Raw genomic sequence first — 25,773 nt, 5'->3', positions numbered from 1 at the left:
AAAGTTTGCATTTTTAAGCCTTAATTATAGCGCCACCATGTGGCCGATTGGGTTCATATTTCTATGGAAGCTGATGCACACCATTTCCAATTATTACCCCAAGTTTCATGTTTCTAGCTCATTCCAGCTCACGGGAATTTGAGCCGGCGCGGCAGACAACCAATGATAATAACTAAAACACACAAACATAGAAGGGTTCTACCGCTATGCGGTATGAACCCTAATAACATGTGCCAGAAGGACTTATGTTGGAAAAGGTTGATGACCAGTATGCCATCATGACTATACCTGCAACAATCAAAATCAAAACATTAACAATAATACAAATGCAGGAAACAGGAACACTTGTAGTAAGGTACCCACAAAGACATATCTAACTCTCCTGAAGCCTTTATTGTCTTTCAGCTTATTTTGGATGTATGGCTCACAACTTTATTGTTTTGGTTCTGACTCATGGCTCTGATCAACCTCGTTTCCAGCAGCAGCTATTAGCAGAGAAAGGGCTCTGAAGAACACACTGTATACTTATACTACCTGCCCAGCAGCAAACAGCAGACAGATACAGTCAGAGACTAGCTGGTGAACACTGGTTCAACTGTAGTGACGGTACTCCATCACAAACACAGTGGAGCATTTAGCCACTAATGAGCCAGATATTCTTCTCAGGAGTCGGTGGAGACCAAACCAGAGCCAAAAGGAGAGTGAATATTGGAGTGTTGTTCAGACTGAAGACAGACCTGCGTTAAAACAATGCACAGGGCTGCGTTGGTGGGGGTTTGTTGCTTCTGGTACTGGTGAGACAATTGAATATAATCTGGGAACACCGAATTTGAAGGCTTATCAGACGCCATAGACACTGCACAATTGTGAATTTATTGTGGAGTTCTGAACCCAAGTGGCCAGAAAACTCTGCAAAACTGCTGATATTCTGATTCAAGAATAAGTTCATAAGTTAACAAGACTGGGCCAAGCATTTTGGACTCTGGATTTACAGACACTTTTCAATGCCAAATTTGGTTGCCACTCACTTGAAGGTTTGATAACCACCCCTTAATAACATTCAGTACAAAACGACAAGAGAAGTTGTTTCTATATGAGAATCCAAATAAATGGGTAATGGGACACTGTTGACTTTTTTTTCCTTATGTGTGTGTCATGTTTTTACGTGATGTTTGTCCGATTGTTGTTTTGATGTGTTTAGATTGTATATTCTAATATAATAGATATTTTACTAAATGTATCTTAATTTTTTAGTGCTATGTACTATGTAATCTTTTTAGGGTGACTCTTACCATCTGTCTAGGGACTGCAGATGAAAAATAGCCTTTAGGCTAATTCTGGCATATTGACAGAAATGTTTATGAATATGCACTGTCCCTGTAATAAATAAATAGAAATAAATAAATAAATAAATAAATCTGACCTTATCTGGAACGGGTTTCCTGCGACCTGTTATTGCACATCCATCAGAATCTGCAGTTGTTTATTTGTCAGTGCTTCCTGTTAATTAATCCTTGATGAAAAATCAATAGTGATTGTGTCAGGCAGTGTGAGAGTTATAGACTAACCTGTCAGTGTGTCCTGTCCTGTGTGTGTGTGTCTTACAGAAAGCCTACTGTGGCCACTGTAGTGAAAGGATATGGGGGCTGGGCAGGCAGGGCTACAAGTGTATCAACTGCAAACTGCTGGTCCATAAGCGCTGTCACAGACTCATCCCTCAGACCTGCCAAAGGCTTATGGTGAGTATTTCATCATGTATTTCATGTTCAGAGCGGCAAACAGCACAGCCTGTCATATCCAATCCCAACATCAAGCTTGCTATCACAGGTTACTTTATGCTTATCTTCAGACAACTCTTCATTTAAGTTTAAAGCATAACGTGGGTGTTAATTTCATAGTTTTGGCCATCTTTACTATCAGTTTTTAATAACATTGTACTCACCTGGGTCATTTCTGAGACCTGGGCACACAGCAACGTTCGAAAGGGTCAAGAAACACGAGCATATCAGACAAGTCGTAAAGAAGGTGTAATGATAGATGAACAATGTTATCATAACTGATAACGTCCTTTCAGGTTCAAGTTCATAAGATCAAGTAGAAATAGAACGCAGGTCCTATTCTTACCTTTTAAATGTCAGGCTGACTGTTTGAAGTCATCTTTATGTAAGGTTTTATTGAAGGGAAATTAGTTTCAGATTTTGTAATTGATTTTAGAACAGAATACTAAAATGTCTACAGTGTACTGTGTGATGCTCGCTGTACTTTTGGGTTAAGTGTTTTTCTGTTGTGTTTTGGACAGAAAAGTGGTTAGCACTCTAATCATACAGTTTAACCTCAGCCTTTTTCTCTGTACCTCTGTGACCCCCATCTTACGTTTGTATTAATGAATATTTAAGAAGTGTTGCATAGTGGTGCCTCTGAGAAGCTGCTGTAGCAGACAAACCCATGAAAGAGCAAAGAGTTCAGTGCATTCAACATTTCCTTTTTGTCACTATGGACTTTCTGCAGCTCATCCTCTTGTTCTGTTCGCCCATCCTATTGAAATGAAACATCAAGTTTAGTGACACCAGTGTGCTCCATGTAGTTAATCCATATCAGCACAAAGCAAGCATCTGACCAAATGTAAAGATCCAAAATTCTGCGTCTGACGACCGAAATCCTGACTAGAAAATCAATGTAGCTCAGGTACTGGGGGTGAACTGCCCCCAACTCCGTCTTGATCACAGCTTCAACCTGGTATCTTCAGTGCCAGATAAGTGACTTTGAGGCTTGATAAGATTAACTTATTTCTAGTGAAACCCCCACGTTGTCATTAGAGTCACAGAGCAAAACAACGTGTGTGCATTAGCTGAGAGCACCTCTCTAAATACAAGCCTGTCCTCTGTCCTTCCAAAAGTGATTCATCACTCCCTCTTCCAGGAGTATAAAACCATGCGTGGATATTTCAGTGGATATTTTCAGATATATGCCTTAGGTGGATTTCTTAATTCCTTTGTTCAGGATCCAGTCATGCCATCACAAGAGCCCCCTTCAGACGCCAAGAGTGAAGAGGTGGACCTTCCACCAGATGACACAGAGGACACAGATGGGAGTAAGACACAAAAACTTTTCTTTTTAACAGGTTATTGGGTCCAGTTTCTTCAAGATATGTAACTTAGTGAAGGCTTAGGTGAACAGTAAGTAAGGTGATGCTGACTGAGGTGAACTGATAATAAGCTAATGTAACTGTCTACGGGAGTCCATACTTGAGCATACGTGGCTCGTATGTCGTCATAACCGTAATAACTCCGATTTGAATGTAAACAACTTTGATATCTTATGTTCAAATTAGCTGCTGAACTCTGACCTTTCGAGCGACACCAAATCCAACTCAATAGGAGGTCACATGTCCCATGTCCACAGTCTACAATAGCCAATGAGAGCCTGTGCTGTAAGGAAGGGCCTGCCTCTATTATTTCGTGGGTAGGCTGAGCCAATTGCAACCAATTGTGCCAATGACTGGCACTTTGTGTAGCCAATAAAATTCTGAAAATAACGATATCCAGCTTTAAGTAGGAAGTTCATGATCTACCAGCAAAAAACACATCTGCGTCAAGCTACAGGATAATACTAAGACTTAACACACCTCCCATGACTTTAAATGAGCAAAAATAATAAAAAAATTAAAAGACCTGTTTCCTTAGCTCTCCAGTGAAGAAACTAATTGTACTGTATATTAGATGGAGAGTGCAATATATACACAAGTGCATGGCTGCCAGACCAGGATCAAGGAATCCTCAGGGGCCTTGGATGTGTTTCCAGTCTAACTATGGACCCTGGTAGCTTCACCTCACATTCACTGTCACCACTTACGTAACTCTGTGACTGTTATCTAACCACATTACAGCTCTCTGGTGGCATCCCATAGAACAGAGTGTTAAATCCTATTAAAAGGAGACTGTGGTCTGTTTGGGGGTCCCTGATTTGAGATGCTCTGGGACCCCCTATGGATTGACCTAGTTTGGTATGTCCTGTGGACAGCTGGACTTGATACTGTGTACTCTACCTCCTTCTGCTGGCCAAACAAGGAACAACATGTTAAATCTGTAATTCAGATTCACTTCTGTCTCCAGATGATGAAACTTCAGTGACTCTGTATCTGTCTTTTTGCAGTACCTTTTTTACCGCACAACTGTACAGTGGATAAAACAGAAGACACAGACACAGAGGTGAGAAGGGCTCTGATAGTGGTTTGCAGTTTCATGTTTATTAGGTTTATAGTTTGTAAAATAATCACCCTGTCTTTTGACTGCATCCTTTTTTTGTTTAACATCATTTGATCATTCTTCTACCTAAAACTTAACCATAAAAACATACAAACTAATACACCCCCCCCCCAACCCCCCCAGGACATCAAAGCAGTAGTGGATGGCATCGATGGCATTAAGCTGTCCCAGGGCCTGGCGCTCGGGCTGAGCGATTTTGACCTGATCCGAGTGATCGGCCGTGGAAGCTATGCGAAGGTTCTGCTGGTTCGGCTAAAGAAGAATGAGCAGGTGTACGCCATGAAGGTGGTGAAGAAGGAGCTGGTCCATGATGATGAGGTGAGACACTAAGCACACCTGGGATGTCAAGTACGCGAGACAGGGACAGGTGCGTAGCTACATGTTGAGTCAGACTGACTGAAAGCGGCGCAGTCATGAAAAACACTGGACAGGCAGTGTAGATACTGTGTGAAAGAAGGTTCATAAATGTGCCTTATTCTCTGCTGTTAAGTAGCCTTCATTAGATGTGGACTTGATAGAGACAATAGAGACACTTAATGCAAGTGATCATGAGTCATCTGCTGAGTTCCAAAAGACTAAGAGGAAAAGTGGAAGCCACTTTACTCAATTTTCACTTTGTGTCCACTTTGTTCATATCCAGGGTTCATATATGAATACTTTTTATTTATTGGTAGTAAGTGTGTCTTATGTATGTATGAGAGCAGAATTCAGTTTTGGAAGCTACAAGTACAAATCCAAGTTCACAAATAGTATGATGCAAGATGATTTTAACGGTCTCTCCGGATGTGAATGCTCTAGACTTGTTTATCCATTTGCGTGTTTATCCATTTGCTACATGACTCTTCGCAAAGGCCCTCTTCTTGCACCAGTGTTAAGTAGGTTCGTAATCAGAGTGTAGCATTGACCTGAACCTGAGGCATCTGTGAGTGCTGATGGTGTTAAAGGAATGTGATCTTTGCAGTCTTTAGGCACAATTCTGGTTTATTGCAACCGTATTTTACATTGTGATAACATTATACTCACCAAAGTAATTGCTGAGATCTGGAAACTCGATGACATCACCACATGAGGTCAAGAAACAAAAGCAGTCAGACCATCAGACAGCTTTTATATGGAGGAAAAACAAAAAAAAGCACCTGAAATGTTGGTTATTTTTTGTGTCCAGATATTGCTTCCACTCTTTTTATTTTGGATTTCCGAGAAATGGATCAGGGACAGGGTGACATTACTGGACCAAACATTGTTCTGGATACACACTGGTGGCATAACACGCTTGTCAAAACACCTCCACCTTTTGATTTCTATGTAAACCCACATGTAGGCGACATAAGGATATACCACTGTCCTGTCTCCCAGCTCCAAAATGCGTCACTGCTCCAGAACAGCAGCAATTTAATCAAATTTACTCCCCAGAGTGGCTTTTTATGTCTGTTTACTGCCTCTATTTCTGCTGCATACATCAGATGATGCCATCAGACCAGCCAATGTGCATCTCACTGTTGAGTAGTACTTACCAGGATAGGTGAAAGGGAAATCAGACTGGGTCAAATGGGTTTCATGGATGAGTTGAATTTAAAATCCTCTTTGTACCACATTTTCAGTACATGTTGTTAAAGGACTGCTGGGGATTGAGAACAGCTAGCCAAGAGACTAAAAGCAGTAATCAGTGAGGAAAGGATGGATGGAAGGATATGTGCAGGATATGAGTGGGGAAGGAAGGGTGGAGACAGATCAGTGAATGCTGTGCGGGGAGATGGAGAGCAGGATTGAGTAAAAAGGAGTGAAGAAGACTGAGTCAGAGGCTGGTTGGGGCTTCTGAAAGGAATGAGGAGAAAAAAAAAGAATTGGACAAAGGGGGGAAGCTGAAGTGGGGGTGGAAACGACACAAAAGTGGCAGAGAGCTTATGAATTGGAAAAGAGGGCTTAGGAGGAAGCAGGAATAAGTGAGTGGGTGACTCACAGGAGAAGATGAAATCTGGGTAGACTATCTGCATGGTGTTTCTAACTCAGGAAACATGCAGAGATACACATCATTCACATTGGGCTGAGACACATTTTAGTGTCCAAAAATTACCTCCATATTCAGTCAACCAAACAAAACAAATTTTTTCACATACCTTGAGTGTTGTAATAGGAATTGCTTTTGAGGAATTACAGACAAAAGAATTACAGACGAGTTACAGAAAGTTACATGAGAGAGGTTATTACAGACAGGTAAACAGAAGTGCTCTGCATCCTGTTGACTTTGCTTTGTTTATGTTATCCCACTAGATGGCGCCTTAGCTCAAGATATAACTCCACGGGGGAAACACAAATTGGTGGGCTCATGTAACCACACCGAGGATCACTGAGCTACTGCATCGTCCAAAACCTGCACAACTAATCCAGAATAACATAAATGACATCACAGGCTTCATGCCTTCAGTTCGCTCAATGTTTTTTTTCTTTTCCACACATAAACACGTCATACTTAAATCCAGCGTTTAAATCCAACTGTTCTGCTGTCCAAGACAAAAGATGCAGTTTTTTGAGGATTTGAGGAAATCATCTCGTCCTCCTAATGTTTTGAATGGACACCCCATTTTCATTTATTCATGGCTGTATTCATGCACATTTGTTTAATAATTCATCTCTTTGGTAGTCTAATGCCTGACATCAAAGGGAGCTTGTAAACACGGACAGACTACAAACTACTGAATACGAGATGTGTTCTGCATAATTATAAATTCCTCAAGTAATAATGAGTTGACCAGAAGGAATTTTCGTATCATGCGCACAATATGGGGTCTGTATTGTAATGTTATTCACCATATGGTGTTGGTGCACAGTACGGGAAACTCAAAATGTAGGCACTCTCTGTTGTAGCTCACATAAAACATTAAGTATCATCAACTTAATGACACTTTAAATCAACATAAAACATCGGCGCCTCAGGCTGAACACTCACAGCTCTCTGTAACTGAAGTATGAACAGTTTACACCGCAGCTGACTGATAACAGTGATACACTCTGGCTTTACTGACTCACAGCGGTTGAAGGTAACAAAGTATGTTTAATGAAGTGCTGCACTACTTGGCAACAGTTTTGAGGCATGTGTACTTGAGAATTTCCATTTTAAGCTTTATACAACTACATTACTACATTTATTTGGTCCCTAAACTTTCAAATCTGTGGACATATTTAAAAGGCAGACTCCATTTTATTTATTACTCTTATATAGAGACCCAAAGTCCCTCCTTTCTTCCCCATGGGACCTTGTTTCGGAAAAATTACATACAGAAGTCAATGGCAAAAGAAAACATATTTTAATCCCATTTCAGTTGTGCCCTGAATTGCACACATGATGTTTGTCAGTTTAAAAGATAATTTTAGTCAAGAAAAAAAGAGTAACATTTAGTTTTGTATGACACCACTCAGTGAACTACATCTCTCGTCTCACACATCATCACTAACATGTTAGCACTGTAATGTTGAGCTAACGTTCATTTCTTCTAGCTAGGTAATTTAACTATGTGCTACGCACAGATGTATCTCACCTGATGTGTTTAATCCAATGACTTCATAGTCTATACTTCAACAATTTAACAACAAACTGCGACTTTCTTGACTTAAATTATCTTTTAAATTGACAAACATCATGTGTGTAATTCAGAGCACAATTCAAACGGGATCAAAGCATTAATTGTCTCTCGCCGCTGATGACCGTACGTAATTTTTCCAAAATTAGATCCCATATGGTCGTCCACCAGAAGGAGAGGGGACTTGGGCTCTCTGTTGTGTCTGTATTTTATGTCTTTGGTCTTTTAATGTGAAGGACTTTGTAGCGACTGATGATGAGAATGGTAAAATTTGACTTAACGTTACTTTACTTAGATGTTAATGTAGTAATAGGGATTCAACAATATGTTGTGGTATAGCACTGACATGATGATATTTATGTATGTTTACGTAAGTAACACTTTACATTATTTTTCTTGTAATTGAGTATTTTTTTTTATTTTTAACCTGTTTAAAGCATCATCTCACACACAATACTGAGTTTTTCCCCAGATTTATGTTATATTTGATTTAAATGTTTTTATCAACTCAAACAGTAGAATTCCAACCACACCCCAAAATCAACAAGCCAGTGTCCTAAAGTGACATTAGTGACCACACTGTGCAGAGTAGTGTAAAAAACTGAATGTTTGTGTTATGTAGAAGCCATTATGAGTGAGACACTGTTAGACAGTCCGATATTTATATCAGTGCTTCTCTGATTAAAATGTCGCTTCTGATATTGGAATCGATAACGAATCTAAACTCTGTTTGACTATCTAAATGTATTTGTTCATAGTCAAAAGATTTGACAAATCTGAATTTGGTTTTCAGGGACATTTTCTTGAATGGTGTCCTTCTACATTCTTCACTTTCAACACATAGAGCTTTTATTTTTTTTAAATGACACTATCTGGATGTCATTTTCAAAAGGTGTATGAGCCTTTCTTCGTGTCAGTGACTAGTGGATGGCTTTCAAAACTAGTTTGGCGTTTGTGCTGCCTGGTTATCTTTTGGCACGCCATCCAAGGTCCACCCTCTGAACTGGAACAGTCTCAGAATAATCCAGTGTGGGGATTGTTCTCAAGGCTACCTACATCTTTTATGTGTGGCGCAGTGTATCTCCGCCTGCTTGTTTAACCACAGAGAAAGCCTATTGATCAGACAAATTGATTGTTAATACGTTATCCTTATGCCATCTCTGCCTCCGTCTGTCTCCCCTCGTCTCTCCAGGATATTGACTGGGTGCAGACAGAGAAGCATGTGTTTGAGCAGGCGTCCACCAATCCATTCCTAGTAGGCCTCCACTCCTGTTTCCAGACAGAAAGTCGGTAAGAGCATGATAAGGCTGTCACTGAGAGAGCTCACACTGTATTTAAAGCCAATGCAGTTAGTCTGTTACAGCTCACAGTGTCTGACAGAAGAATGAAATATAACTTTCTGTTCTTCATTAAAGGATAAGGTTTGTCTCATAATAATCCAAAAATCCCATTAAATTAATGTTTCCTACTAAGAAGTATTGTCTGTGTAGCAAAAGCATGGTTATTAAAACACATAAACAAGCCATACCATGCAATAAACAATAAACTGACAGCAGACAGAGCAAATGTAGTTTATTCCTCGGTCAAACTAGCAAAACAATGTAAACATTGAACCCAGTGACATGACACTGAAAACGCAGTTGTGGTGTTTCAGGACAAACAGCGCTGGCCATGTTCATGTAAATGCAACAGAAGGCATCTTCAGACTACTGCTAATACTTGTACACATTCACTGGTTTTGGTCTCTTTAATGGATTTGTTGGGAACGTTGTTTTAAACATGAACTGATGCCTTTAATGTAGCACTGATTCAGTCCTATTCAACAGGGACTTTTAAGGGAGAAATTAATATTTTGAATATGCCAAAGCAGACATAACATGTATTTATTTATATCTAATTAACTATGACATGTCATCACCATTTTTACATCATGATGATTCATCATTTAAATATCTAGTCTTTAACATTTTTCAAAGAGCCTCTGTTAAACAGTATTTACGTGATGGATTTTCTCACCATGCTCTGATTTCCAGGTTATTTCTGGTGATTGAATATGTGAACGGCGGAGACTTGATGTTTCATATGCAGCGACAAAGGAAGCTCCCTGAAGAACATGCAAGGTAAACATCCAGTTGTTACAACATCTGTTTACATACCCAGTTAAGTCCCAGTGCACAATTTAAGCATCTACATTTAGATACAGTTTATAGTCTTTAAGTGTGCCTGGTGTGTTTTTATGAGAGATGCTACATGTACAGGTAGCATTCTTAAACATATGTGAAGTGAAGTGGCTTTTCCTTTTGGCCTTTCTCAAATACACAGACTGTGTACTGTGATAGAAACATTTGAGGTTCTGCAGTGAGGCCTCCAGGAATAGGCTACATGATCAGAGGAGGACGTAGAAGTGGGTTAATTTATGTTGACACAGCACAGTGAGCCAGCTACACAGGAAACACTATGTATCTAAATCTATGCAAACAGGCAACTATTTTGGGTTGAATTGAACCTCCTCCAGATGGATTCCTTTGTACTTAACATGATGGCATTATGTGAAGTTTTTGTCTTTTGGTTAGAACAAAAACATCAGTTAACACTGTGAGTTTCATAATAGCGTCTTTTGAGGTGAAGGGCAGTTGGAGTGTGTGTGTTTGGTTGAAGATAATTTATACAGTGTACGTATAATGTATGTTTGCACCTTCTTTGCACCTCAACAGCATACTTCTTCCAAGTACTCCTTACAATCATATTCTTAATGGGATACTTTAGCAGCTTTTCATGGACGTGGCAACGCTGCCAAAACCAGACTTAACATTTTCCTCCTCTGAGAAATATAATGAGCGCCCATAATTCATTGTGCCTGTCTACTAGCGGGGCTCTCCAACTGCCGCTCTGATAAATGCTGGATCAAAGGCTGGGTAATTTAGAGAGGCACTGTTGGGCCCCTATCGGCCCCGGCAATCTGTATTCTGGAGACAGTGGCTGTACATATGCAAAGTAGCATGTTAATCACTCATAATGATTGTACATATTCATGAGCAGCGCTCTTAGAGAGAGCCCTGCTGCATTCCCCCACTCGTTGGGGAGGCGGGCCAGTGGGCGATGGTTGGTGCTGCTGATAGGACGCAGCTTCTATCAGTCCGATGCCAGCAATGAAACAACGGTGTACAATGGAGGCTGTCACAGTGAAAATGTGGGGGAGCGATGTGGGATTTGTGATTTCTCTGTCAAATGTCTCTCCACTGCAGTCTTTCCCTCTATGTTTGACAATCACGGATTTACAGCAGGCAGACAGAGAGAGGCTCGTCAGTGTTAATGAAGGCTTATCTCCTAGAGACAGAATGCACACTACCTACACATACAGAGGAGCCGTCCTACTGACTTACCAATGACTCTCCCAAGTACATCAAATCAGGAACATATGGGATTGTAATATATGTATATATGTCTATGTTCACCATCATCAACCTTCATATTAAACCAAATAAGGGTCCAGGCTTTGAGTAATGACTTAGCAACACATAGACAGTGTTCTGAACATTGCCCATCATTCTAAAAGGTTCCCCTAGAGGCTGCATTGTTCAGTACATTCCAGAATACAAAAGTGTTGGACTTAAGTAACAACATACAGCTTATTTTTGCCGTTGTTAGAGCTTTGCCAGTAGTGAAGCTAACTATATAAAGTTTGTAGTGTTGTCACTTTTCTAGCAGGAACATGCTCAGTAGATTACTTGGTGGACTGTCTGTTAGATCATAAGATATAGCCATTTTGTCTTGAGGGTGGCACTAGAGGAGAAACCACAGAGTGTTCAGAATGGAAATGATAATCTTCCCAGTAAGCCCTTTTCAGACACGGAATCTGTAACATTGCTGGCCTTCTCTAGCTGTTTAAGAAATGGCTTTTCCTTCAGACATCTCTCTCTGTTACATAAAAGCTGTGCAATGGCTTTATTCAAACACGACAGGACTGTTATCCATAGAGCTGCGATGTTTGTAGGATATTTGTCACCTGAGCACCACAAGAGAGTATAAAGCAATAAAGTTGTGGATTTTAAAGTTATTGGATTTGAAGTTATTTTGCAGTTTAATCACTGTTTATCTCTGGGGCTTAATTAATGACCATTGTGAGTGTGATGGTCATTACTTTTGTACTGGTATATTATGATATTGTGCCTTTTATCATGGGCTATAGATTTTAATATTTTCTTCTCTCTATAAGTGGACAACTTCAGCCTGATGGTGGCACCAGAGGACAGGTCAGACACATCACTCTCTGTGTTTCTCTCTTCTCCTGCACAGATTTTATGCTGCTGAAATCTGTATCGCTCTGAACTTCCTGCATGAAAAGGGCATCATCTACCGCGACCTGAAGCTGGACAACGTTCTCTTGGACCACGAGGGACACATCAAGCTCACAGACTATGGCATGTGCAAGGTGATTGATTTTTTTCAGTAGACTGTGTGGATGGCTGGCATAGGGTTATCAATAATGCAGTAGATCTGTATTGACTTAAAGTGTCTCTTTTTTTATCCACCATTCATGTTCTCGCACATCTTCCACACTGCCTCTTTTATCTCTGCAACCTCCTCTTCTTCCCTCTGCAGGAGGGGATCAGACCAGGTGATACCACTAGTACCTTCTGCGGAACACCTAACTACATTGCACCTGAGATCCTCAGAGGAGAGGACTACGGTGAGTACAGGAGACAGCCTGGGTCGGATCAGTTCATGTCCAAATGCTGATTCAAACAACCATCATTTTTTAAGCTACTGATGATAAATCTTTATATTTAAATAAAAAAAACAATGAACAACTAAGTGGCAGCTCATGTACACAGAGAGGATTTTCCACTTGTGACCAAACCAGCCTCAGTTTGATTCACACTGATAAGATGGGAGTCTTTTATTATATATCCACACATCATAGCTGAATGAATGTCTTGTCTTAATGTTGTGTGCCCTCCCAGGCTTCAGTGTGGACTGGTGGGCTCTGGGAGTGCTGATGTTTGAGATGATGGCTGGGAGGTCCCCGTTTGACATTATCACAGACAATCCTGACATGAACACAGAGGAGTACCTCTTTCAAGGTGAGACAGAGGAATTTAATAATGCATTGGGTTTATACCTGTAAGCTGCACACTGCAAGAGGAGGTTTCATGGTACCACCGTCCAGGGAGAAGGGCTTTGAACTGGGAGAGACCAGCTGTCATCTTATAACCATTTTCTAGAACATTTTTACTTGTTTCTGATCATTGGCATGTGGTCTACCAACAGTTGCTGTCTTAATGTTATTTTATTATTATTTTTTTATTATTATTATTAGTTATAAGTTATGAGGTGTTGTTCTGTCTTGTAAAAACATAATAAATATAAATTATAAAAATAAATTTTGTTGCTGCCAAATAAGAAAATGGAAAGTTTACTTTAGAGAGGAAAGGTCAGATGGACTGGCAGCATGTTTTTCGGAAAGGGGACTGGGGATTAATCTGGTCTTTAAGTTTACAAACTATGAAAGTGGGAAAGGTTGGCCTTATGGTGGCACTGGAGGAAATATCAGTGGGTCATCAAATCATTTGGAACCATGCTCTGGGGAACATACCGAATATCATGGCAACCTCGCTCTGAACCAGTCTTGGACAGACAAATAGATTGATGGACCAACACTTTGCTATCCTCAGGCCGCGCTAGCAGGTCATCCGAATCAGCTTTATTTGCCAGGTATGTGTAAACATATGAGGAATTTGACTCAGGATTGTACAATGCTCACGATTTGCTTACTTATACAATAATACCATAATAAAATTAGACACAGGCTACAGTATAGAGAACACATATGTACACACTATAAACAAAAACAAAAACAATATAGACAGATTGAGACAATAGTGCAATGAGCAGAGTGCAAAGGATGCAGGAGTAAATTATTATTATAATGTACATGTCGGAGATGGATGAGATATACAGGTACACATGTAGCAAGATCCATGAGCACAGTGCAAAGGATGCTGGAATAAATAAGTATTATGTGTAGGTGTTATGTTAGGTAGGTGGATTTGGTAAACCGTATATACAATATGAAAATATTACAATATGAACAATGTTTTTGAAGTGCGTGAATAAATCCAAAATTGTAACCCTAACCCTGGGTCGTCAGTGTGCATGTGTAGGCGTAGCGTGTATTTGTGCAGTGGCAGTGGAGGAACGCTTGCTGAAGAGACCGAGCCCCGGCTTCACTGGTGTTGTGCCGAGTTGTTCCCACATTGCGGGACTTTTGGATAATTTATCACCGTTGATGAACCACATAAAGAATATTTTATCACTTTTAAATAGCCGGCTACTTGAAATAGACCCGCGAGGAACCGCAACGTGCATGTAGTTGTCGGCAGCAGTAATGCACATAAAACTCTGCATTAGATCGGTGAATGACCGAGAATGTAATGCAGTCCCAAGTTGACTGCATCATCCACTGACCTGTAGGCAAACTGCAGGGGGTCCAGCAAGGGGCCTGTAATGTCCTTCAGGTGGGCCAACACCAGTCTTTTAAAAGACAAGACTACTGATGTCAGGACGACAGGCCTGTAGTCAATTTATCCAGAGATGGAGGGTTTTTTGGGGTCCGACAGGAGGGAACTTCACACAGCTCCGGTGATCTGTTGAAAATCTGTGTGAAGGCTGGTCTACACAGATTTTCAGGCAGGATGGTGACACACCGTCAGCTCACAATCCAGCACATCAGCTTATAGCAGCCATATTAAAGCCAGCAAGCACCTCACAAGTACCCGACATCTGAACTGTCTGTGTACACACTTAAATTTACCCCGCTGCTTGTTTGTCCTTTCCATGATGAAGATCCATGTCAGATCGACTGCATGGTGCTATTGCTCACAGCATCAGCAATATGAAGCAGAGATCTGGCAAGCATATCCAAATACTTTCGCGTTCGTGGATGGCGGTGTCCAGGCTCCTGGAAGACTAATTTCAAAACAATATTGTGGCTCCAGTCGGGACCTCTCACAAAAAGCATTTCGAGGCAAAACCCCACCTGTAGTTCCTTCAACTCCTCTGTCCCAGATCAAATCCTCATAGGCAAGTCATGCCACTTGGCCGCCATCTTGGCAACGCCTCCGGACAGCTTTTTTGGACTTACAAGACCAGGCTCCTATCTGAATGAACTGCACTTTTACTGGTCACCAGGATATAAAAACTACATCAGTAGAATCAGCAATAAAATCTGATAAAAATCACTGATTTAAAAAGCGTTTTTCCTGACCGCTTATACTCAGTGGCGTGGGGTGAGGTAAATTTTTGGGGAAGCCAAGTGAGAGGGGATGTCCTTTTAGGAGGACAATTATCTAATGTATTGTGCTATTACAGTGCAGGGTATAATTTTAAACAAAATTGAATCATAATTTAAAATGCACACTGTGCTCATCTGTTATCAATACACACGCGCTCTCTCTCTCTCTCTGTCTCTCTGTCTCCAACTTACTCACTCTCTCTCTCACCCCAAATAGCATACATAGCCCGCTGCTTATTGTGCACAGTACAAATAGGCTACAGTTAAGAATAAAAGAACCATTCACAAACTCAATCAGAAGACAATTTAAGACATTTGCATAGTAGCAATGGTGCATGTATCAAATAGGCCTACATACTCCTTAATGCTTGGCCAAATGGTCATAACACAACATCACTGAAGACTAACAACCGAGGACCCGTCCAACAGAGTATAGACAATTATTCAGGTAGCCTAACCTGGCCCAGTGCCCTGTGGCAGGTGCTGTCTATGGTGCTCATATACACATGTACACATCCACAGTAAAAACAGTAAGGTTACTTCAACTGACTACCCACCTACACCTACACTACCCACCAGGCAAGCAAAGCAAAACAAACAATATAACCACATCAAAATTGCACACATAGCTGTAGTTCAGTTAAGTTCAGAAAGAGAAGGAGGTGTCATTTCAATTCAATATAAATTAGCTTTATTGGCATGAATGTGTAACAACAATATTGCCAAAGCATCATACAAACTACATCAATCAACCCCATCCATTTCACTCACGCTAAAGGAAGGGCGTTCTCCTGTCTTTCATGGTGGCAAAGTAGTCAATAACCAAGTTATAAAATTTCCCACTGGCTTTTAGGTCCTCCGCAACAACGGAGTCAGTCGAAGTTTTGTGCTACCAGCTAGCCACTCTATACGAATATAGTTTTCCTCATTGAACGTACAAAACCCCTTTTTCGTCTCCAGGCCAGCTCAAGTTGTGGCATGACAGTGGCCTCATCTGATTGGTTAATCATTTCATTTTTTTCACAAAGGAATGCCAACTCTGCCTGGCCTCCTCACGTAGTCAGACTTGACGGTCAGTCTACGGTGGTGCAATGTAGTGTTTCACCACACATCCAACGCATAACATTTAGAGGGGCGCTGTTTCACTTATTGTAAGATAGTGAGAAATGGGCAAGAGATGACAGGAACAGCTTATAAGATTTATCAAACTAAAAACATTGTGTTTTTATTGAAATGATAAAGAGTCAAAAACAGGGGAAGCCTGGCTTCCCTTGGCCTCTGGGAGAAAACGCCACTGCTTATGCTTCTACTACGCATGTGTCACCACTTCCACACATGCGCAGTAGAAGTAAAACAGACCCTTACGTCAGTAGAACCACACGATTGGCTGAAATATGTTTCCTGCTTTGGCTGTTAAAAGAAGACAATTGGCTTTCTAGCGGGAGGGGCAGGATAATCGCCATCTTTGCCCGGAACGGCGAAGAAGTTGGTTGTATTGAGGATGTGATTGAGTGGAGTGTCTCCTCTATAAAACGTCTCTGCTATAAATGCTACCTTCAGCCCGAGGTTCAAGCATCCTCGATGCTCAAGGATAGTGATGCCCGTATCTGCCAGCTCATTCATCAATGTTGTATTAACTGCAGGATTTTCTAATACTTCTAGCATTTGTCACTCAAACTAGCAAATATATATAAATTTAAGTGGCCTCACTTCATGTCATTTACTGCAACTGGCTTTACTAAATGTACAGTTGGGTCCTCCTGCTGGCACTTATGGCTTTTCCACGTAGGCATGTGGAAGGGCAGGGAGATCGCAGAACAGAGCCATACCGCCAAACATAACTAAGTGGCACAAATATCAGCTTCTTTGATGGAAGTTGTCCTGACTGACCTATATTTCATGACAATCCATCTAATATTTGTTGAGATGTTTGACTGATATTTGTGTGGCTAAAGAAAAATAAGAAGATATATTTTCTCAATTAAAAGTAATATAGAAGAGGTTGAGGCAAGAAATGCTTGTAAATGCTGTAATCATTGCAAAAACTGGATTTTTCAATGTTTTCTATGACTGCAATTCTCAGGATAGTTAGTAACTAAATACATATTTTACAAGAGGAAATGTTCTATGTTTCCTATGTCTGTCCCAGTTTCATCAACAGGAATGTTCCCAGCTTCTAACTACATTCTCTATGGTTTAAGGGATTGGGAGTATAGAGGAATAGTAGGACATCAAATATGAATATTGAGAGCACATGGCAGGCTGTTTGGTGCCATTTAAACAAAAACATGTTAATTTAACCCTTTGTGACGCATAACTGACTGATGGAATAACAATCAGCTCTGGGCTGTGAAGGATTTATGTCTGTAAATCCTGGCTCAGATGGTTCTGCTATGCTTCATTAAAATGGAGGAATCTCAGAAACAGGGATAATTTTATTTCTCTGAAATGTTAATTAGTTTTAGTTTGCCTTGGTCTAAGAATCCACTCTTGTTGTAGTCTGGGCATTTGAGTCAACGTATTGTCATATTCACAGTAGTGTAAGAGCCTGATTACAGAAATAACACACATTCATACTGTTTGTTTTATTAGATTAACATGTTCCTCCTGTGTGTTTATTTCTCTTTTTCAACTTTGGAAATTCATTCATTTCCACATTTTTTCCGTCCTTCATGGGTTGAGAAAATTCTGCCCTTGGACTGACTGCATGGTGGTCAGTCTGAAACACAAGCTGGTTTTCTAAATGTCTTAAGGGATAACACAGTTGAAACAGTGGGCTGTTATCTATATGGATCTTACTGCTCAACAGTTACATTACGCCGTTACAGCAAGAAATGGGTTAATGTCTGAGAATATGTGTTTAATGATGTACTGCTGAATGCACATGCTGTGATGCATGCTCCTCTACCCCTCATGAACTGTGGAAAACCTGGCAGGACATCATGGCCTCTATTACAGACGAGATTTAGGGTGCATGTGTGGAACAGTTCAGCATTTTCTCCATTAGTTTGCTTCATTTAGCAGATGGTGGCAAACTAACTGTTAGAGGTCCAGTGTCAGGAAATATCACCCAAAACATGCAGTTTCATGAGCATGTTTTCTGTTGTTAGTGGGGAAAGAAGACGGATGTAGAACTCTGATGGCCTGCAGTTACTTGTACTTGGAATGAGATGGTGGAGCTAGCTAGCTTGGTTAGCAAGGTGCATCCATAATTCACGTTAACTGTAATATTAGCTTGGATGCTAATTGTGGCTAGCGACAAACAAGCTTGAACCAAAATGTACTTACTGAAAAATGAACGGCCGACTCCTAATAAGCTTTTTCAGCGGCGCTGGTTAAATGTCACAGAGCAGCAGATACAAGTCGCCTCTATCCTGATTGACAGGTTACCATGATAGAGACTTGTCAATCACAAGGTAGCCCCGCCCTAAAGCCCCCCCTGCTTTCTGGTCTATGTTCCTCTAAATGGGACAGCAATTTACTAAATGAACATCATGCTGTGTTGAAGAAGACTTGAAATTAGCGACTGAGACCATAAACTCATTAGGTAAGTGTTTACTGAGGTAATAAATCAGCTGAGAAGCAGCCTAATTTTGTCATAGACTTTTTTTTTTTCCAACTCTTTATTGAACATGTTAAAAGACAACAACAAAAACTAAATAAAAACAAACAAACAAAAAAGATCATCAGCAGATGATCCAAATAACAGTCATGTTCAAAGGGGGTAGGAAGAAGTTAGAATAACTTTTCTTGTCCTACCCCCACCTCAGTGATATATTTTAACTACTTTAATTGTTTGCATCACTTAGATATTCCAACTAAATAAAGATCAACAAAAAAGAAAATCACTGTTCCAGATCATATCCATCAAGGATTCTTTTTTTAAATAGAAATTTCACTTGCAATAAGTTTTTACATAACTTTAAATTATTATTACTGTTGTTCCACAGGATAACACCCTGGGTTGTTATACAGTGAAACTTACTATTTGTTTGAATTAACGGTTTACTAAACATTTATATTCCTCTGAAATTGTACGTGTTTTCTTGTAGTTGAAAAAGCTCTTGGATATTTCTAGGGCAATTGGTTATTGTGTGCTCTAAAAAAATTTGAATAGTTTTGTAGTCAATCAAATCTTTGAACTTTAATATTTTGAGTTTAATGAACAATGGGTTTGTTGGTTCTCTGTATGTAATTTTATGTAGGATTTGAATAGCTCTTTTTTGTAGGATGAAGATTGGGTATGTATTTGTTTTGTAAGTGTTACATACACTGCTCAAAAAAATAAAGGGAACACTAAAATAACACATCCTAGATCTGAATGAAAGAAATAATCTTATTAAATACTCCTTTCTTTACATAGTTGAATGTGCTGACAACAAAATCACACAAAAATGATCAATGGAAATCAAATTTATCAACCCATGGAGGTCTGGATTTGGAGTCACACTCAAAATCAAAGTGGAAAACCACACTACAGGCCGATCCAGCTTTGATGTAATGTCCTTAAAACAAGTCAAAATGAGGCTCAGTAGTGTGTGTGGCCTCCATGTGCCTGTATGACCTCCCTACAACGCCTGGGCGTGCTCCTGATGAGGTGGCAGATGGTCTCCTGAGGGATCTCCTCCCAGACCTGGACTAAAGCATCCGTCAACTCCCGGACAGTCTGTGGTGCAACGTGGCGTTGGTGGATGGAGCGAGACATGATGTCCCAGATGTGTTCAATTGGATTCAGGTCTGGGGAATGGGCGGGCCAGTCCCTAGCATCAAGGGGTCTGAGGATCTCATCTCGGTACCTAATGGCAGTCAGGCTACCTCTGGCGAGCACATGGAGGGCTGTGCGGCCCCCCAAAGAAATGCCACCCCACACCATTACTGACCCACCGCCGAACCGGTCATGCTGGAGGATGTTGCAGGCAGCAGAACGTTCTCCACGGCGTCTCCAGACTCTGTCACGTCTGTCACATGTGCTCAGTGTGAACCTGCTTTCATCTGTGAAGAGCACAGGGCGCCAGTGGCGAATTTACCAATCTTGGTGTTCTCTGGCAAATGCCAAATGTCCTGCACGGTGTTGGGCTGTAAGCACAAACCCCACCTGTGGACGTCGGGCCCTCGTACCACCCTCTTGGAGTCTGTTTCTGACCGTTTGAGCAGACACATGCACATTTGTGGCCTGCTGAAGGTCATTTTGCAGGGCTCTGGCAGTGCTCCTCCTGCTCCTCCTGCTCCTCCTTGCACAAAGGCGGAGGTAGCGGTCCTGCTGCTGGGTTCTTGCCCTCCTACGGCCTCCTCCACGTCTCCTGATGTACTGGCCTGTCTCCTGGTAGCGCCTCCATGCTCTGGACACTACGCTGGCAGACACAGCAAACCTTCTTGCCACAGCTCGCATTGATGTGCCATCCTGGATGAGCTGCACTACCTGAACCACTTGTCTGGGTTGTAGACTCCGTCTCATGCTACCACTAGAGTGAAAGCACCGCCAGCATTCAAAAGTGATAAAAAAAAAACCCGCCAGGAAGCATAGGAACTGAGAATTGGTCTGTGGTCACCACCTGCAGAACGACTCCTTTATTGGGGGTGTCTTGCTATTTGCCTATAATTTCCACCTGTTGTCTATTCCATTTGCACAACAGCATGTGAAATTGATTGTCAATCAGTGTTGCTTCCTAAGTGGACAGTTTGATTTCACAGGAGTGTGATTGACTTGGAGTTACATTGTGTTGTTTAAGTGTTCCCTTTATTTTTTTGAGCAGTGTACTTCCACACAATAAGTCATGTATGGGAGTATGAAGGAGCAGGACAGCATATTTAGAGAAGCCTGATTCAATAGGTCTTAGGCTTTATTTAATATTGCTAATGACTTGGATATTTTTGTTTTAATATACTTTATGTGAGGTCCATCCACCCGTCAACCGCTTATCCTGTGTACAGGGTCGCAGGGGTATTGGAGCCAATCCCAGCTGACATCGGGCGAAAGGCGGGGTATACCCTGGACAGGTCGCCAGTCCATCACAAACTTTATGTGAGGTTTCCAGCTTAATTTGTTGTCAACTACCCCGAGGAATTTTATTTCAGATACTCGTTCTAGTTCTATACCATTTATCATGAGTTTCTTATCTGTGTCGGTTTATCGGTTCCCAAATATTATAAATTTTGTTTTACTCAAATTCAGTGTTAGTTTATTTTCATCAAACCAAATCTTCATCCTACTCACTTCCTTTTCCATGGTATCCAGTAGCTTCTCCAAATTTTCACCACAGCATAGTACGTTTGTGTCATCAGCAAAAAGAATGGTTTCCACAATTTGCAATACTTCACATATATTATTTATATAGAGGTTAAATAATAATGGCCCCAACACTGAACCCTGTGGCACCCCACATGTAACCTGCAGCAGTTGTGATTTATTGTTTTGTATTTCAACATACTGTTTTCTGTTCTCCAGGTAACTGGATAACCATGTCAGTGCAATTCTTCTAATACCATATCTTTGTAGTTTTTTAATCAATAATTTGTGATCTACAGTGTCAAAAGCTTTTTTGAGATCTAGGAATATCCCTACTGTATATTGTTTCCTGTCTATTGCGTTGTAACTTTTTCTATAAAATCTATCTATTGTTGGTGATGAAATCATCCAGCCTCATAAAGAACATTTTTTCCAATATTTTGGAGAACTGTGGAAGCAATGAGATGGGTCTGCAGTTGTGTAGTATATGTTTGTCTCCAGTTATATATTGGTATTACTTTAGCTATTTTCATTTTATCTGGAAAGACACGACCACGTCTTCCAGTATCTTCAACCAAGTCCAGTTGCCCTTGATTTTAACCTTCGTTGGATGTTCTTAGTACTGTTTTTTTCCCCTGCTACTTGCTGACCAGCAGATGATGGTGGTTTGAGAAAAATACTGCCGCTACAAGAAATGCATTTTTTCTCTTTGCCAGAATTAAACTATTCGATTGGCAACTTACAGTCACCAAAACAAAATCTTAAACTCAGTGGGTGACCAGTTAAAGTACCAGAACGCTGCCCATTAAGGAAGGTACTTATAAGTATCGCAGTGCCAACCTACACAAACATTGGTTTGGACCAAAGAAAACAAACAGTGGGTGTGATCGCACCCTCAGGGAAAAGGAACCTCTATAATATCTGTCCTATTTGCATTTGTGTTTCCTCGAGCCATATGGTACCCTCACACAGCACACCCCCTTACTGCACCTCCCTCCTCTCTCTCACACAGTCACCCACACAGCCCACTGTAACAGAAATTCCTCCATACTACAGTAGCTCCGTGTGACGCATCACGTCTCTGCTGTGACTGTCAGGAGCATAGCGTGGCACCACGGCTAGCATCTGCCACCAGTACCATCCTCCTGGCGGTCTTACCGGTAGAGCAGCAGGTTCCTGGGTGAACGCCCGCCAGTGGAAACCAACCCTTTCACTATAGGGGGCACCCAGCCATATGCGACCTAGCTAGACCCTGCGCCAGGATCTGCTTTGGGTATCAGCGCTCAGAGCTTTAGACAGACAGGCAGCTGGCAAACATTTGATTCAGTGGTGGAACCAATGGAAACACCTTTCTAGTTTTCTGATCACTTACTAGCTTTGCCCAGAGCTTTCAAACATATGTAAAGAGTCTTCATCATGCTGATACTAATACAACAGTATATCTGACATTAGCTAAAATTGGCTGATAAAAACCGCTATGCCAGTGTGTTGTACTGTAAAAACTAGACTGCCTTCTCATCTCACCATTTTGTATCAATATCCAATACCTGTATTTATCATCTGTAATCATGAAGAGTACCAGAAGGGAAGTTGTGGAACATTTCCATCCTTTCCTGTTTTGGTATTTCTCTGATATATTGTCCTGTGTTACGACCCCCAGAAAGGCTCATTACAGAAGAGGTCTAACATAATCAAGAGAGTCAAGGAGTTGCAAAAAGCAAACATTACGTTTATTAAATAAACAATGAAAAAGTGCCAAAAAATCAGCCTTAAATAACAACCTAAAACAAGATAGGTCCGATGGGACGGCCAAAATTAACAAAAGAAAGGGAAGCCCTCCAGACCAGCACACAAAGGGCCGTTCTGGAGTCTTCCCTCTGTTCTTAACCAACCTTAAACTAAACCTTCCCAAACAGAAATAAAGCCGGACAGGACTACCAGACCCGTCAGAGCACAAAGAAAACAACAATCTATTTTACACAGGTCACAATCAGTCTGCTACTGCCAAGGCTGGAAGGTGATCTCTCTTCCCACCCTCTCTTTACTGGCTTCCTCTCAAACAGTCCTGACTTGATACACCTGAGGGAAACAGAAGACAACCTAATTGACAATAATATACACATCATAACCAGTGGGGGAGGGGACATGACAGGACACGGTGAGGACACAATGAAGCCTGTGGAGTAGAATACTACTTTATTGACCGCCAGAATATTTGACTCACTAAAACATAAGAGCAACACACGAACATATACACATGTAGAACAACTGTGATAACCGTTTTGATTGTGGTAAACAATTATACCACTGAGACGAAGGAACAAGCCACGCATCACTCGCTGCCACTCGAGAAGCGTGTTGTTGAGAGCGCACGATACTAATTAGAAATGTCACAGATGAGTGCATCAACATTTTGATCAGCTCAGCTCATCTCATCTCTCATCTGATTTGTGGCCGCTGTTTAGAGAGAAGGCCATCCTGTCCTCTTCCATGTTGTTTCTGAAGCACTTCTAATGAAAGACAATGTGCACAAATATCCTGAATGAAGCACGTAATACAATTCTTAGCCTTTCTGAATATTAAGTATTAAGCAAGATTTTCTACAAATCTTGTTTTCTCATCACCCAGCAGCTTATCAGAAATAACAGGGCTGTTGCTGCAATCATCATCCACAGATGACTTCACAGAGAGCATACTCATCTACATCGTTACATCCACGTCTCTTTCTGAAACATCTGTATGAGAACACACACCGGTCACACCTCAGCATGAAGCACAAATCTTTGATGTAGTACTACATCCTTGGATTCAGGTTTAGAGGGACAAACTATTTTTCACATTTGTTTTTGTTCTCGTTAGCATGACATTGTTGAGCTGTGGGAGTCTCAAGGCTGTGTGTACGACATCAGAATTGAGAGAAAGAACAGAATAGTGTCCTCTGCATCTCCTCCCTTCCTTTGACTCCCACGCCGCAGACATGGTCACCCACAGGCAGGTTGGACCGTGAATCATCCTCCTCCCTACTCACGATTGTCCTTTTCTTTCTCTCGCCCTCTTTCTCTCTCTTTTTTTTTTGTTGCTGTCCTTCCCCTCTTTTTTGCCTACAGTTATTCTTGAGAAGCCCATTCGCATCCCAAGGTCTCTGTCTGTGAAAGCTGCCAGCGTGCTCAAGGGCTTTCTAAACAAGGTGAGCGCAGCCCTTTCTCTCTCTGTGTCCGTGCACGCTGCTGCTCAGTCAAATCGCCATGTGTGGGATCATGGTCACGAACCTGGGCATTGTTTTGATCCGCCAGAGAAGGCCTCTTCATTCAGTGTACGTGTTGATCCCTGTGTTACAATAAAGTGAAACTTTAATGATAGTAGAACGAAGATAGAGCGCGAGTGAAATATAGAATCCATGTTTTTGCATGTTTCAGCCTCACACTCAGTATGCAGCTTGGGTCAAGGAACAAGAACAAGATAAAATGGTAAAATAAATGAAATGGGGTTTTAAATGTTCTAACACTTTAATATAATATCAGTTTATGAAGTATGCCATAATCAAACTGACCAAACATTTAATGGCTGAGATTAGAAGAATCTTGGGACTTAAAGGAATAGTTCAACATTTCTGGAAATATGCTTATTGGTTCCTCTCTAAAAGTAAAATGAGAAGATCAGGATCATAGCCTAGCTAAGCATAGCATAGAGTATAAAGACTGAAGGAGAAATCTAAAAATGACATAGTCATCATAGTGGCAACCTTACTGTTACTCCAGGAAATCACTTTGCTAATAAAAAAGTTCCAACATAAACAAATAGTCATTTTAACATTTCTGTTTGTGTACAAATTTAAAAAAGGACATATTATAAGGTAATTAGTGAGCTCTAGGTGTTTTGGTAAGTTTCCCCTGTTTCCCGTCTTTATGCTAAGCTAAGCTAACCATGACCTGACTCCAGCTGATACGTCTCACTCCCAGAGAAAACGCAAATAAACATTTTTAACAAAATGTTAAAATACTATCCTTTAAAATGGGGTTTAATAACCTTTTCTCACAAAAACCTATGTTACTACTGCACATCATGCAGTTGTCTACACAATACTATATTGTTTCAGATTTCTTTTTTTGATCCACCTTTCAGGCACCAACTGCTTTACATCCACATCACAGCAATATGAACACTCACAGAGACGTCATGTCTGCTTTTATTTTCAATTACTGCTCCGTGGAAAGGCCTTTCAGATAAAGGCAGGTTTATGTCTAAACAAGACATCCACAGTGATGGATTAAACTATCAGTCTGGGGAAATTCTATAGATTTTCGTATGGTCAACAAATCCCACGAAAAATCAAAACCAACAATGAACAGAACGAAAAAATTTACTGTCTCTTTCCTCTGAGCCGTAGAGCTCCATTGTCATCCAGAAACT

The 25,773-nt window shown here is 40.9% G+C and overlaps 1 protein-coding gene across 2 annotated transcripts in view; it reads left to right on the top strand.

The window, feature by feature from the left end:
* Window positions 1-25,773, top strand: part of prkcz (protein kinase C, zeta) — a 135,591-nt gene that overhangs the window by 82,070 nt on the left and 27,748 nt on the right. For both annotated transcript variants that reach the window (XM_038723448.1, XM_038723449.1), the window contains 10 exons: window positions 1,608-1,739; window positions 3,001-3,091; window positions 4,153-4,208; window positions 4,389-4,583; window positions 9,036-9,133; window positions 9,877-9,963; window positions 12,140-12,275; window positions 12,446-12,533; window positions 12,808-12,927; window positions 24,471-24,550. In XM_038723448.1, coding sequence (XP_038579376.1) covers window positions 1,608-1,739; window positions 3,001-3,091; window positions 4,153-4,208; window positions 4,389-4,583; window positions 9,036-9,133; window positions 9,877-9,963; window positions 12,140-12,275; window positions 12,446-12,533; window positions 12,808-12,927; window positions 24,471-24,550 — 1,083 coding nt within the window. The remainder of the gene's footprint in view (window positions 1-1,607; window positions 1,740-3,000; window positions 3,092-4,152; window positions 4,209-4,388; window positions 4,584-9,035; window positions 9,134-9,876; window positions 9,964-12,139; window positions 12,276-12,445; window positions 12,534-12,807; window positions 12,928-24,470; window positions 24,551-25,773) is intronic.

This window comes from Micropterus salmoides, unplaced genomic scaffold, assembly GCF_014851395.1.
Source record: "Micropterus salmoides isolate LMB-PRFRI ecotype aquatic unplaced genomic scaffold, ASM1485139v1 Ms_hic_scaffold_16, whole genome shotgun sequence".
NCBI lineage: Eukaryota > Metazoa > Chordata > Actinopteri > Centrarchiformes > Centrarchidae > Micropterus > Micropterus salmoides.
Note: the sequence above shows the minus strand (reverse complement) of the source record. Positions and strands in the feature narration are given on the sequence as shown.